At 55.7% G+C, this 15,336-nt stretch overlaps 1 long non-coding RNA gene and 1 gene segment (V, D, J or C); one reads left to right on the forward strand and one right to left on the reverse strand.

The window, feature by feature from the left end:
- The window catches only part of LOC145526513 (uncharacterized), a 31,833-nt gene that overhangs the window by 13,705 nt on the left and 2,792 nt on the right, over positions 1–15,336 (forward strand). The window contains exon 3 of one of the 2 annotated variants that reach the window (XR_014068937.1): positions 1,796–6,040. The exons of the other annotated variant lie outside the window; for it this stretch is intronic. This is a non-coding gene — a long non-coding RNA (uncharacterized LOC145526513). Of the gene's footprint in view, positions 1–1,795; positions 6,041–15,336 lie in introns of those variants that run through there. 2 annotated transcript variants of the gene reach the window in all.
- LOC145526494 (immunoglobulin lambda variable 3-10-like) overlaps positions 9,572–15,336 on the reverse strand; it is a 30,857-nt gene continuing 25,092 nt past the window's right edge. Inside the window, 1 exon segment of the V gene segment in view lies at positions 9,572–9,773. Coding sequence covers positions 9,683–9,773 — 91 coding nt within the window.

Raw genomic sequence — 15,336 nt, forward strand, 5'->3', positions numbered from 1 at the left:
CTCAGTGGACGCCAGCCCTGACGTCCCCGGGGAAAGAGGTCCCCAGGCCAGGAGCTGGGGAGCAGGAGGGACCTGGGGGGACATGATGCGGCCACAGGAAAACAGTGTCACCGCGAGGGGGTGGCCTGTGTGGAAGCACGTGTCGGTGCCCTGGTGGGTTGTGCTGACCGTCAGCTGCTCTTGCCCGGGAGCGGGCACAGGGCCTCTGATGGACCCAGCCCTGCCCCCCATGGCCCCCGATCTGTGGCCGCCCTGAGACATTCTCCCTGAGTCCTGCCAGGTTCCCTGGGGACAACAGCAGGTTTCCACACAGGCCGATCTGTCACTGGGCAGGAAATGGTGTCAGGGTCTCACCCAGGCCTCTCACGGGCCGGGAGCGTGTGGGCTCGCTCCAGGGGCTCCAGTCAAGGCCCACAGGGGCCAGGAACCCCACGGCGGCCACCTGAGTGTGGCCCCTGGGGAGCACTCAATGGGGCTGCGCGGAGTCTGCCCGGCTGGCCGCAGGGCCTGGGCCTGGCCTTGGGCCCCACATTTTAACCCATAAGGAGGAGGGTCAGTCAGTCATTCAGCAAGCGGTTCCCCTGAGCTCGGACAACCCAAGTTCAGCATCCACACTGGGACGTTTCCAGGATTGGAAGTCGCTCAGTCATGTCTGACGCTTTGGGACCCCATGGACTATAAGGCCCTTGGAATTCTCCAGGCCAGAATACTGGAGTGGGTAGCCTTTCCCTTCTCCAGGGGACCTTCCCAGGCTAGGGATCGAACCCAGGTCTCCTACATTGCAGGCGGATTCTTTACCGGCTGAGCCACCAGGGAAGCCCACCTCACCCACCCCCTCGCCCCCCACTGTTAAGCTCATGCCAGCTTCGTACACGCGGTTTGAACTCGCGGAGCTGGACTCCTCCGGTTCCATCTTTCTTTCTCAAGATTGCTTTGGCTCTTTAGGGTCTTTCTTATTTCCCTGCAATTTGTAAAACTTTTTGTTCTAATTCTAATTCTCTGAAAAACACCATTGGGAATTTGATAGGGGTTGTATTCAATCTGTAGACTGTTTTGAGTAGTATAGACATCATCACACTATTGATTCTTCTAATCCAGGAGCATGGTATCTCTCTCTATCTGTGTCATCTTTGATTTCTTTTGTCAGTATTTTATAGTTTTCTGAGTACAGACTTTTGCCTCCTTAGGTAGACTTATTCCTAGATATTTTACTCTTTTTGATGTAATGGTAAATGGGATGGTTTCCTTAATTTCTCTTTCAGATCTTTCAATGTTAGTGTATAGGGATGCAAGAGATTTCTGTGTATTAATTTTCTATCCTGTAACAAATAAATTGATGAGCTCTACTAGTTATCTGGTAGCAACTCTAGGATTTTCTGTGTATAAGTGTCATGTCATCTGCAAACAGTGATAGTTTTACTTCTTATTTTCCAATTTGGATTCCTTTCATTTCTTTCTCTTCTCTGATTGCCACGGCTCGGACTTTCAGAGCTGTGTTGAATAAAAATGGACAGAGTGGACATCCTTGTCTTGTTTCGGATCTTAGAGGAAATGCTTTCAGTTTTTCAGCGTTGAGAATGTTTGCTGTGGGTTTGTCACTTATGTGCAGAATCTAAAAAAGTGGTATAAATGAACTTGTTTACAAAACAGAAATAGAGTCACAGATGGAGAAAACAAACTTATGGCTACCAGGTGGCGGAGTGGGGGGTGATAAACTGTGAGGTTGGGGTTGACATGCGCACACTACTGTATATAAAATAGATAACTAATAAGGACTTTTCATACTGTTCATGAGGTTCTCAAGGCAAGAATACTGAAGTGGTTTGCCATTCCCTTCTCCAGTGGATGCTGGGAAAGATTGAGGGCAGGAGGAGAAGAGGATGGCAGAGGATAAGATGGTTGGATGGCATCACCGACTTGATAGACATGAGTTTGAGTAAACTCCGGGAGTTGATGATGGACAGGGAGGCCTGGCGCGCTGCAGTCCATGGAGTCACAAAGAGTCGGACACGACTGAGCTGAACTGAATAAGGACCGACTGCATAGCACAGCAAACTCTACCTGATCCTCTGTAATGACCTATATGGGATACGTGTATATGTGTAACTGAGTCACTTTGCTGTACAGAGAAACAAACTCAACACTGTAAATCAACTACACTCCAACACAAATTTATTTTACCAAATCATGGACTTGCCAAGACACGGGCATGAGCTGGGAAAGTGTGGGAAATCCAGGAGGCAAGACTCTCCCCCAGAACCCTCCTGGGCCCGATGTTCTGGGGAGGCCGTCACTGGGAGACTCCTGGCCAAACCGGATTAGCTTTGCTGTGATCCCAGGTGACCAACTGGCTTTTCAGAAAAATGGGTCCAAAGACCGGCTCTGCCGGGACCCACGACCGTCTGTCACATCCCTGCACTTGTCCCTGAGGCCCATGTGCAATCCCTCCGGGTGACCTCACAGAAGCAGGGGATCCCTGGCCACCCCAAGAGGGTGCGACCCCTCGAAGCCTCTCAAAGGCTCCTGCCCAGCAGGGTTCCGAAGCAGCCTGGCCCGCGGATGCTGGGGGTGACGCTCCTGTGAGTGCCGCCAGGGGCCCCGGAGAGCTGGCCAGTTCCTCCCACGCGTGCTGCTCAGGAGCTGCAGGGAGGAGGCTGACGATGCCCCGTCACGGCCACGGACGGGCCGGGGACCCTGGACCTGACCAGGCGGAGGACGGCCCGTGCTGAGAGATGCTGGACTTCATCTCTCTGTGTCTTGCGGCCACTGACCCAGAGTTGGCACGGCTGCTATAATTTCAAAGCAGCTGGAAACCTGGGTTTAGACCTTCGTGCTGGGTGTGAGGGTCTGTGTTTCCTGCCAGACACAGGGACCCTGCCCTCCCCAAGGCTGCTGGGCTCGGTGGACACTGTGGGGTGAAGGGGACCGCGTGCCCTGCCCGGGTTTGGTCAGGCTGCGCTCTCTTGTGACTGTTCAGGCCTCGCAGGGGGTTGGGCAGTCAGGAAAGGCACCCAGCTCAGCTCAGTAGAAACTCCTGGGCCTCCCCCAGGGCCCCAGCAGTCCCCTCCCCTCCCCTCCCCTCCCCTCCCCTCCCCCAGGGCCCCAGCAGTCACCTCCCTTCCCCTCCCCTCCCCCCCAGCCCAGGCTATTCTAGGCTCTGCTTTTCGGCAGCAGGGGAGGAAGTCACAACCCCCCTCCCCCACCCAACTCAATTGCCTTCCCCAGCCTTGGCCTCAGCAAGCAAGCCAGGGACCAAGGGTGCTGCCCAGTGTCGCTCAACGAGGCAGGGCAGGGCCAGGCCAAGCCCCCTCTTCTGACCTGACACTCTTGTCTGTTTCTCCAGGGGCCACTAGCTTGGACCGCTGCACCCAGTGCTCTGGGGCCTCCAGTCCACAGAGGCTGCTGCAGCACTTATGCGCAGGGCAAGCCTGGGGCGTTTGAACATGGTCAGTGTTCCCTCTGTCAACTTAAAAAAAAAAAGCACAGCGGGAGAGTTGCAAGTGTCATCTGGGACAATATGAGGGCTGCAGCCCAGGAGACAGCCCCTCAGATGGCTCTGAGAAACTGCCCCAAAGAGGCAGGGGGAGAAAGGTCAGCGTAAGTGTGATTTCGGTGAAGGGGAAATACATGCAGCCAAGCACATATCTTTCCAGAAGGTTTCCACTAGTCTTGCAAAGCTTTTGCTAGGCACAAGGAACACTCATCACCATGAAGAACTTCAGTACTTTTCTAGATATGAGGACATACAAGAATTGGGCTCATAAAATCAGCTCCTGAGAATGTCTAACTCTCTGGAGACCTGTCCTGCCTGTTCCCCCACCTGCTCCCAGCACAGAGGGCCTCATCTCTGCTCTTCACCCTGAACGCCTTTCAGCGGCTGCTGACGGTCAGCAGCTGCAGCCACACACGGTTTAATCCTTGTAGAAGTAGATGGCAAGTGCCCATGGCAAGTGCCAGTTTGTAGCTGACACCTCTGAAGTGGGCAATGACAGCCCTGATGGACTTGGAGCCTCCTTGAGGGGTGAGACGGGGGCAGAGGTCAAAGGGGAAAGGAGAGAGGTTAGAAGCTGCTGTGGCTTTGAAGCAGTGGGGAAGTGTTGAGCAGAGGACTGGGCTTATCTGGATGCTGGAAGTTCTCGATTGATGGTTCACAATTGCTGAAGCCTGGCCTGAAGGATTTTGACCACAGCTTTACTAGCGTGTGCGCAATTTTACGGTAGTTTGAACAGTCTTTGGCATTGCCCTTCTTTGGGATTGGACACTGACACTGACCAGTGCAATGAAAACTGACCATTTCCAGTCCTGTGGCCACTTCTGAGTTTTCCAAATTTGCTGACATATTGAGTGCCGCAATATGGGCTCCCCTTGTGGCTCAGCTGGTAAAGAATCCACCCGCAATGCGGGAGACCTGGGTTGGATCCCTGGGTTGGGAAGATCCCCTGGAGAAGAGAAAGGCTACCCATTCCAGTATTCTGGCCTAGAGAAGTCCATGGACTGTATAGCCCATGGGGTCTCAAAGAGTCGGACACGAACAAGCGACTTTCACTTCTTCAGGGCAGCACTTTAAAAGCATCATCTGTGAGGATTTTAAATAGCTCAGCTGGAATCCCGTCACCTCCAGTAGCTTTGTTCATAGTAATGCTTTCTACAACTTCAAGCTAGCCTTCAGCAGTGTGTGAACCGTGAACTTCCAGATGTTCAAGCTGGATTCAGAAAAGGTAGAGGAACCAGAGATCAAATTGCCAACATCCATTGGATCATAGCGAAAGTAAGGGAATTCCCAAAGGACACAATTTAATACTTCTGCTTCATTGACTACACCAAAGCCTTTGACTGTGTGGATCACAACAAACTGTAGAAAATTCTTAAAGAGATGGGAATACCAGACCACCTTACCTGCCTCCTGAGAAACCTGTATGCAGGTCAGGAAACAACAGTTAGAACCGGACATGAAACACTGGACTGGCTCCAAATTGTGAAAAGAGTACGTCAAGGCTGTATATTGTCACCCTGCTTATTTAACTTATATGCAGAGTACATCGTGTGAAATTCTGGGCTGAATGAATCACAAGCTGGAATCAAGATTACTGGGAGAAATATCAGTAACCTGAGATATGCAGATGATACCACTCTAATGGCAGAAAGTGAAGAGGAACTAAAGAGCCTCTTCGTGAGGGTAAACAAAGAGAGTGAAAAAGCTGGCTTAAAACTTAACATTCAAAAATCTAAGATCATGGCATCCGGTCCCATCACTTCATGGCAAATAGAAGGGGAAAAAGTGGAAGCAGTGATAGATTTTTTTTTGAGGGGAGGCTCCAAAATCACTGTGGCCATGAAATTAAAAGACGCTTGCTCTGTGAATGGAAAGCTATAACAAACCTAGACAGTGTATTAAAAAGCAGAGACATCACTTTGCTGACAAAGATCAGTGTAGTCAATGCCATGATTTCTCCAGTAGTCAGGTACGGATGTGAGAGCTGGACCATAAAGAAGGCTGAGCACCAAAGAACTGATGCTTTCAAATTGTGGTGCTAGAGAAGACTCTTAAGAGTCCCTTGGACTGCATGGAGATCAAGCCAGTCTTAAAGGATCAATCAATAAAGATCAATCAAGATCAATCCTGAAGGAAATCAAGCCTGAATATTCATTGGAAGGACTGATGCTAAAGCTGAAGCTGTAGTCCTTTGGCCACCTGATAGGGAGAGTCAACTCATTGGAAAAGACCCTGATGCTGGGAAAATTTGAGGGCAGGAGGAGAACGGCATGGGAGAGGATAAGACGGTGAGATAGCATCACCGGCTCAACGGACATTAATTTGAGCAAACTCCAGGAAATGGTGAGGGACAGGGGGCCCGTCCTGCTGCAGTTCATGGGGTCGCAAAGAGTCAGACACGACTGAGTGACTGAACAACAAACTACAGAGGCTGGAAAAGACCCCCGGCAGGAGCGCAGCCTGAGATGCCTTGAATTTCGCCTATAGGACTCAGTTTGTGCTTCTGCCCCCTGACCTGTAAGAATAAATGTATGTTGGTTGCGTAAAGCCTCTGTGTTTGCATGATTCATTATAGCCACTAATGCAAGAGCCAAGGGACAGAGTCACCAAGGGACACTTGAGCCCTGACCACGGCCTACCTTTCAAACCCCCAAGTGCGGTGGGAGGGGGGCACTGCCCAGGGTCCCAGGATGAAGGGCTTGTTTGGGGCTCATCACGCCCCTCGTCGTCAGAGCCCCTGGAGCCCCCAGGCCCTGGGGGCCTCACAGAGGGAGTGAGTCCTGATGTCGTGGTGGAAGGGAGCAAGTGGCCAGTGGACAAGCCCCGGGGAGGTGGCAGGTGCCTTCCTGGGCCTCAGACCTGGAAGAGCACCCCTCTCCTCTTTGCTCCCCCTGGCAGAGCTGGGCGGTGAGTTGGGGAACAGCTCAGGGGCTCCAGGGACACCCAAGGGGTCTCAGGAAGGGGTGGGAGAGGCCTTAGGTGTGCAGGTTGGTGAGTTTTTGTTCCAAGGGCCCACCCTGGGTCCAGAGGCAGGAGCTTACCTGGTGCACCTCCCAGGGACCAAATCCAGGGACCATTACCATGTAGCTGTCACCTGCCCCCAGACGGTACCCGAGACGGGAACACGGCGGGTTCCCTGTGCAGGGGCAGCCGTGCCAGCTCGTGGTCATCACCCCGTCCTGAGGCTACCGGACCATCACCTGTGCGTGTGTGTGTCAGAGCCCGGCTCCCAGCAATGCTGAGGGCTCCGGTAAAACACGACCCCACTTTTAACTGTGGTACAAGGTGCCTGGCTTTGGCACAGAGACACCAGTTTCCCTCCAGCGAAGGCTTTGTTGTGAATCTCGGAGCTTCCGAGGCACTTCTTGCCTGCTTCCTGAGGAGCTCAGAGCTCACCTCTGTCAAGGGCTGAAGCCTCCTCCAGGTGGGTCTTTCACGTGACCGTTTTCCTTCCTGGCTTCCTTCCAGCCTCTTGCACCCCTGAACCTGTCGTCGGGTGGAGAACCGAGACGCACCCTAGATTTAAGAGCCTATGAAGCTGACAGGGCTGGAGTGGCCTGGTCCCCGTGGCTGGTCCAGGCCTCGGGAGTGACAAGGGAGACGTGAGGGTGGGTAGGAGATGGACTGGGCAGAGAGGGAGGGGGCATTCCAGGGGCAGGGCCAGGGCAGGAAAGAGACGACATAGTGGTGGCAGTGGCGGGGTCGCCGTCTAGAGGGTCTCGACCAGGGCAGGGAGGGAGGTCTCATCTGGACAGCACCAGTCATGGGCCACCATGTCCAGAAAGGTGGCGGGGTGGGCAAGGCCCTGAGCTGGAGGAGGAGAGGGCGGGTGGGGGTGGGTCCCGACCAGTCTCCCAGAGGTGCCCCCCCACCCCCGACACCGTGAGCTGCTCCCCTGGGGTATTTTCCTCCTTGGTGCCGGGGGTCCCCACCCCAGTTGCAGAATCCTGGAGAGGTTGACAAGTAAATACGGGACAAGGGAAACCATGAGCAGAGGGCAGGGTTTCTGGATGACGATGAGGAGGTTTTATTGCAAGTTTATTGGGTGCAGGGAGAGGCCTGGGGTGGGCCCGTGGACCCTCCTGGATCCTGTTAGGACCCCAGCCCTAATCTCAGGAGCTCCAGACCCCCCCCCTTTGTCACTCTGACTCTTTAGGGTCACACGTCCTGTCCTGTCTGCATAACTTGTCCCCCGGCCTGTGCTCCCTGCAGCTGCTGGCATCGGGGGCCGTGACCTCTCACCCTTCCTGGGGCATCAGTCTGCAGTGACCACCCCCCCCGCCAGACCCCACTTACTCCCGGGGTCCCCATGCAGCACGGCCATCTGCACTGGGGTCGGGTCTCCTCCCTTTTGGGGAGGGGGTTTCTCGCCTCACCGTCTCAGATGGTGAAGTGTCCCGGGAAACAGCTCAGACAGTATCTGGAGGCCGCGGGGAGCCCGGGTGAGAGGCCCCGGCGGGCTGGCGGCGGACGAGCCTGCCATCCCACATTGCCCGCCTCATCTGGATGTTCTCTGGGCTTTGCTGGATGACAGTGAAACTATCCCTCAAGGGAATGTGAAGAAGCCCGGAGGAAACAGACTAAAACAGGGAAGGTTACAGGCCTAGGGCGACTGAGCCCTCGGCCCCAGATGGGTAAGAAAAACACAAAAATCTACCCAGCTGTCACTCCTGACCCCAGAAAGATGGAAAGGGGGAGACTCACCCAGGGTGGTCGGCAGGGTCCCCCCACCGAGCAAACACACAGTGACACAGCCTCGAACGTAAACCCTGCTGTCAGCCCTCCCACCCCCGGCCCAGGCCCACCTGCAGCTGCTCACGGAGCCCGGGCCGCCCTCCTCGTCAGAGGGGCTGGCCGACCCTCCGGGTGGGTGAGGGGAGCAGCCCCTCCCACCCTGTGAGTTCCCCCTGGGAAATGGGGCTCCGTCCATCTCCAGGCGGGGGAGGGGCAGGAGGGACTGCTGGGTGTCACACCGGGTCCCAGGGAACTTCTTCTCCTGGAGGAGGTGGGGGCTTCTTGTGAGCAGCTTTGGGGGTCGCCCTGGTGGGAGGGTGAGGAGATGGTTTACAGCCCGGAGGGGATGGAGCTGTGGTCTCCGCAGAGTGACGCCAGGGAGGATTCTGGAAGCACCTCTGTCCTAGAGACGTGTCCAACCAACATGGCCGCGTTTGCAGTAACTCCTGTGTGTGTGTGTGTGTGTGTCTAATGGTGCTCACGTGTGATCCTATGTGAGTGCCTAGCACAGTCTATCCGGGTCTCAGATCCCATTCTGAGCTCCTAAGAAAGCGTACAGAGTCAGAGATGAACCCACCACGACCTCCCTAACCTGATTCTCGGCTTGAGCTCACGGAACACGTCAACCAAAATGGGCAGCTGAGGTGGGCCGGGCTCCGTGGTGGGCTGAGTTCTAAGCGGTCGCAGAGAGCAGAGCTGGGCTGGTCAGAGACCTCGAAGGCAGCTGGGACCCTCCTGACACACAAGCGGGAGGAGGGTGACCTGGGGGGACTGTGAGATGAGTGACCAGGGATGGGGGCTTGCTGGTCCCCTGGAGAACGTGACAGGGAGGCCTGGGGGAGGGGCAGAGGGCAGTGGCCCTGGAGGCATGGAGTCGGGGGGAGTCTAGGCTGTGACAACTGGGAATCACCGGGGTGGGGTTTCAGCCAAAACACGCATGACTTCAGGGGGGTCATCATCTAAGTGGACAGAGGGCCGCTTCCGCAGGAGCAGCTTCCAGGTGTGATTGCTGAGGACCCAGGCGAGGGAGCCGAGAGACTCCTGGGGCTGTGGCAACCAAAGAGTGTGTGACCTGCATCATCAGAGCTGGATGTGGTCCACACAGAGGAGGAAGCATGGTGGCTGATGGGGAGGGTGGACAGACTTCCACTCGTGCAGTGGCCCCATCCACTGTTCTAGAATGTTCTCTGGGGAATTCTGGGTGACAGTGAAACCATCCTTCCCCAAACCCCCAAGCCTCCACCCTCTCTTCTGATTCCCAAAGGCTAAGAGGATTTGTTTCCTTTGAGGATGACTGAGCTCAGGACACCAAATGTATCAACAAAAATGAGCAGAGAGCATTCCTTTCTGAATGACAATGAGGACATTTTATTGAGAGCTGATTGGGTGCAGGAGGAAGGGCTAGGGGTAACCAGGGTGGGAGGGTAGAACCTTCCGGGGTGGGGGCCCAGGGCCCTAAGAGCACTCTGAGGGCTTCACTGTCTTCGACACGGTGCTCCCCTCGTGCGTGACCGCGCAGGTGTAACTGCCCTTGGATTTCCACTCGCTGCCCGTCAGGCTCAGGTAGCTGCTGGCCGCGTACTTGCTGTTGCTCTGTTTGGAAGGCTGGGTGGTCTGCACGTTCTGGCTGATGGTGCTGCCGTCTGCCGTCCAGACCACTTTCACACTACCCGGGTAGAAGTCGCTGATGAGACACACCAGGGTGGCCTTGTTGGCGTCGAGCTCGTCCTTGGAGGGCGGGAACAGAGTGACCGAGGGTGCGGACTTGGGCTGACCTGCAAAGTGGGGGAGGGGAAGAAGGTCACAATCAGAGGTCTGGTGTCCGTCATGGGAGCCCTTGAGTCTGTGTCAAAGTGGGACACAGGATCCTTTGAGAGCCCAGTAGGACCCCGAGTCCAGGCACCACTGTGAGCCAGAGGGTCTGTGCCAGGGAAGGTGGGTGGGGTTTTCTCAGGCACCTTCCCATCTTCCTGGGAAAGCCTGAGCCTGGACCCCTGCCAGCGCTGTCCTGAGACCGCTCTGGGTCCTTGGTTCCCCACGCAGACATCTGACCCTCACTCTCCTTGCCTGCCCCTTTCTGACATTTGGTGGTGGTCTGCCTGGGGCTGTCTGTCTGTCTGTCTGTCCCCTGAGTAGAGGATATGGCCTCCCTGGCCTCCTGTGAGGTCAATCTAGGTATATTTTTGACCTGACATGTCTGTTAGCACCTTTGCCTGAAGGGGTCCGTTGGCCTCCAAGTCTGCCCCTTGGAGCCTCTGTGCTGGGTCGAGGGGGAGTCTGTCTGCCTGTCCTCGGTCCCCCCATCCACAGATTTGAGTTCAGGTTCCTCTCTGGTTCTTCTTGGGTCTGGAGGTTTCCTACCCTGGTACCTGTCTCTCTGCTTTCTCAGGGGCTCCTGCTGCTGAGGAGTGTGTCCTGCAGACTCAGGAGTCTGCGTCCCCCGTGTCCTGACCTCCCTTCTCCTTCCCCAGTTCTGAGTTCAGCACCTTCTCCCCATCTTCCCTCCTGCAGTTTCCCTGTGTCCCTGGCCGGCCCAGGATCTTCACGGCAGCCCCACGGAGGCCTGGGGGAGCCCCTCTACCTCTGCGGGGTCCGCGACCCGGATCCCTAGACCCACAGTCCCCAGCCCTTCTTGACCCTCTGACCTTGGTCCCCAGCCCTGAGGGTTCTGGGTCCCCCTGATGTCTCCCCATGGTCCCTCATCTGTAATCTTGTTCCCTCTTCCCCATGAGATGGGGACCCCAGGTGACCCTCAGAGACAAAGCTGGTTCACCATAGAGCCCAGACTGGGGGTGTGGGGGGACAGAGGAGAGTGAAGTCCGGGAGCCAATTCAGCCCGGCAGACAGACAGACAAGTCGGTAGGTCAGCCTGCCCATTCCCCTGCCTCTGGGGTCAGAGGTAAAGCTCTGATGGTGACCTCAGTGACAAGTAGGACAAGTTTGGGGTCAGGGGAGGGGAAGAGGTCAGGGCCCCAGAGGTGGGTCCTGGTTGAAGGCTTGACCACAGGCTGATACCGGACATAGAGAAGAGCAAAGTGACAGAAAAGTGCCCAAAACTTGAGGAAAGAAGAGGGAGAGAAGGGAGGAGGGAGACTTACCTAGGACGGTCAGCTTGGTCCCGCCGCCGAAAACACCACACCGTGACACAGGCTCGCACAAAAACCCCTCCCTGGGAGGCCCCTGCCCCGCCCCCTAGCCCCCCACCTGCAGCTGTGCTGGAGGAAGTGGGGTCCTCGCCCCAGGCTGGTGTCTGCTCACAGAGGGGCTTCAGCACCCCTCCCTCAGCAGCAGATAACAGGACAGGGGACCTCCGTGCCAAGCAGCAGGAGCCTTGGACAGGCAGATTCCCAAAGCAGGTTTGCGTGTTGGATGCAGTTTTCCCACCAGGTGGCCAGGGGTGGGAATGGAATAATGAGGGGGGGCAATCACCTCTCCAGGAGCAAAGTACCCCAGAGGAGAAAGCCGCTTCTCTTCTCTGTGGAGTTGGCAGCAGCCTGATCCCATGGTGAGAGCACAGGCTGAGGGCAGGGGCGTCCCCATCCCCTCATGGAAATGGCTGGAGTGGATTTGCCACGACTGCCTTCCATCTGACCCTAACTGGGGCTCCAGGGGCTCACCCACAGTTCCCTGGGGTTCTCCTGGCTTCATATGGGCATCTCTAGCGAGGCTTGGGCAGGTTGCCGTCCAAGTCCAGCCTCCATCTGCAGGGAGGACTGGACAGTATCCTGGCCACCCCTCAGGGTCTCATCTGATTTTTGGATGCATCTGGGAGCATCTTATTCAGAACAGAGATGTGAGCAAGCCCCTCATTGTGGTCCTGGGACATCTTCTCGTTAAAGAGAATCAGGCTGCTGGGCTACATGGTCCATCCCAGGCCTGAGTCGGGCCCAGCACAAGATGGGCCTGGAACACACGGTCCCAACAGAACGCAGGAAGTTATGAGGTCTCCTGGACCCGAGCGGGAGGACCTGTGGCCACCAGTGGAGGCTGCCCTGGACAAAAGTGGGAACTCCAGCACCAAGACAATAAACCACGGTGGATTCAAACATCGCCTACACGTACCCTAGACTTCCCCGCGATGTGATTAACAGTTCACCTTCAGAACATGGCAGAGACCACTCATCATTTTGTAAAAGTGCTCCACTAAAGGACAGACATAAGATCTGGAAGCTACTCCTGGAGAAGGGAAGAGCATCTGAAGGGCTTCCCTTTGTGGATCAATTACTGCTTTCACTCCTGGAGAAGGACATGGCACCCCACTCCAGTAGCCTTGCCTGGAAAATCCCGTGGACGGAGGAGCCTGGTAGGCTACAGTCCATGGAGTCGCAAAGACTCAGACACGACTGAGCGACTTCACTTTCTTTCACTTACTGCTTTCCCTAAAGCAAGGAGGACGGAACTGCAATTGCCCCTGGCTTCCCATCCCGCCTGAGGGGCCTGGGATTGGAGCGTCCAAGGAAGGTAACTTGGCTAAAGGACCTGAGGTCCCACAAGGGCACTGTGGAGGGAAGCGGCCAACTGTCCTAGGATTGCCTCTGGCCAAAATATCCCCCAGAACCCGCTGACCCTTTCTAGCTCAGAACCACTTTGCAGGCACATAAAGCAGTGAGAACTTCCCAGATACAGCTCGGGGCTGCACCCCGACCCTGGGGGAGTCCAGCACCAGCAATCGCGCTCTTGCAGCCTCTTCTAGCTAGAAAAAGCCAGAGGGATTTGGGAGAGACTGAAGGACCCATCAGGCCCTGGACACACCCACCAATCAGAGTGTCGAGGCTTTCCAACCCTCCTAGAAAGAACGCAAATAACACCAAATCAAACAGCGCCCAAAACACAACCAAGTAACCAAAGGGGCTCATGGAAAGATCCTCAGCATCACTAATTATTAGAGAAATGCAAATCAAAACTACAATGAGGTACCACCTCCAACTGGTCAGAACGGCCATCATCAAAATATCTACGAAGAGTGAATGCTGAAGAGGGTGTGAAGAAAAGGGAACACTCTTGTACTGCTTGCAGGAATGTCAGTTGGTGCAGCCACTAGAGAGAAGAGTATGAAGGTTCCTTAAAATCCAAGAATGGAACTACCATATATGATACAGCAATCCCACCACTGGGCATATACCCTGAGAAAACCACAGTTCAAAGAGACACACGTACTCCAGTGTTCACTGTGGCGCTGTTTGTAATAGCCGGGACATGGAAACAGCTTAAATGTCCGTCGACAGATGAATGGATAAAAAAGATGTGGTAGATACAGGCAAAGGAATACGAGTCACCCATAAAGCAGAATGAGGCAACGCCGTTTGTGGAGACACGGGTGGACCTAGAGCTTGTCATACTGAGTGAAGTCAGATAGCAAAAGACGAATAGCTCATGATACAGCTTAAATGTGGAATCTAAGAAAATGGTTCAAATGAACTGATTTACAAAACAGAAATGAAGTCACAGATGTAGAAAACAAAATTATGGTTGCCAAGGAGGATAGGAGGGGAGGGATAAACCGGAAGTTGAGATTGACGTACACATGCTGCTCTTATAAAGTCTATATATAAAGTGGACGACTGGTGAGAACCCGCTATAGAGCACGGAGAACGCGAGTCCGTACTCTGTGCTGACCTGCGTGGAAAAGAACCGGAAAAGTGTGGATACACGTATCAATATATCCGATTCACTTCGTCGTGCAGTAGAAACCAATACAACACTGTAAGGCAACCATAGCTCAATAAAAGTGAGCGCAAACAGGCTTTTCTCGGCGGTCCAGGGGTTAAGAATCCAGCCGCTGCCGCAGGGGACACAGGTTTGATCTTCCCTGGGCTGCGGGAGCGCTCAGGTGAGCCACTAGGTTACGGGGGGGGGGGGGGGGGCGGGGGGCGCCCCGGGCAGGGATCGGGGGCGCTGACTCCTCTGAGAGCCCAACCTTGTTAGAGCCCTCCGGCCACACCCTAAGCCTGGCAAGAGCTGGGTTCATTGGCCTGACCCTGCTCCTGAATTCCAGTGGACTCTCCACGCGACAGTCACTGGATGGCCTCTTGATCCCCAGATGGTGTCCTCTTATGCGGACCCGGCTCTCCTGACCACTTCCCACCCCTCATCATACAGGAAGACGGCACCTGCTCCCTGCAGATTCCCCCCAGAACTAATCCCATCCCTGACCTGGCTTCAGATGCCTACAGTCCTCCTGTGAGAGGCCCAGCTCCCCACTAGGTCCCCAAGCCTGCCCTGTGTGTCTCAGTCTCACCTGGCGCCCTCCTCATTTCTCCCCGATCCTCACCCACCAACCCCAGAGCCGTCCGCTGTCCCTTTCACAGGCCGTTGTCCCTTCTCAGGAGGATGGGGTGTGGGGGGCCAAGGCCTGCACCCCAGGAGCCTGCACCGCCTGACCATGTCCTGCTCTGGGTCACCGCTCCCCTGGCACTCAGAGCTCCGTGGTCCCTGGGGATGGGTTGGGGTGATGACAAGCAGATGGACTCTCAGGTCATAACTGTCCCTTCCCTAAGGAACTGACCCTTAACCCCGAGACTCGGCCAGACCCACAAAGCACTTCAGAAATGTCGGCTGATAAATGACAAGGTCTTTATTCAGGAGAAGCAGGAACAGGGAGGGAGGAGAGCCCCCTGGTCTGAGCCGACCTGGGCGGGGGCTCAGGGGTCCATGGAGAACTGGGGGAGGGGGTGTGGGCGAGAGGGCCCCCGAGGGTGGGGCCCGGGGCCCTAAAGGCACTCTGAGGGCTTCACTGTCTTCGTCACGGTGCTCCCCTCGTGCGTGACCGCGCAAGTGTAACTGCTGTTGGATGTCCACTCGCTGCCCGTCAGGCTCAGGTAGCTGCTGGCCGCGTACTTGCTGTTGCTCTGTTTGGAGGCCTTGGTGGTCTCCACATTCCGGGTGATGGGGCTGCCGTCTGCCTTCCAGGCCACGGACACGCTACCCGGGTAGAAGTCACTGATGAGACACACCAGGGTGGCCTTGTTGGCACTGAGCTCGTCCTTGGAGGGCAGGAACAGAGTGACTACGGGTTCAGACTTGGGCTGACCTGCAAAGTGGGGGAGGGGAAGAAGGTCACAATCAGAGGTCTGGTGTCCGTCATGGGAGCCCTTGAGTCTGTGTCAAAG

Source organism: Giraffa tippelskirchi, chromosome 11 (genome assembly GCF_054371585.1).
Source record: "Giraffa tippelskirchi isolate mGirTip1 chromosome 11, T2T-mGirTip1v1.2.pri, whole genome shotgun sequence".
In the NCBI taxonomy this organism is placed as follows: domain Eukaryota; kingdom Metazoa; phylum Chordata; class Mammalia; order Artiodactyla; family Giraffidae; genus Giraffa; species Giraffa tippelskirchi.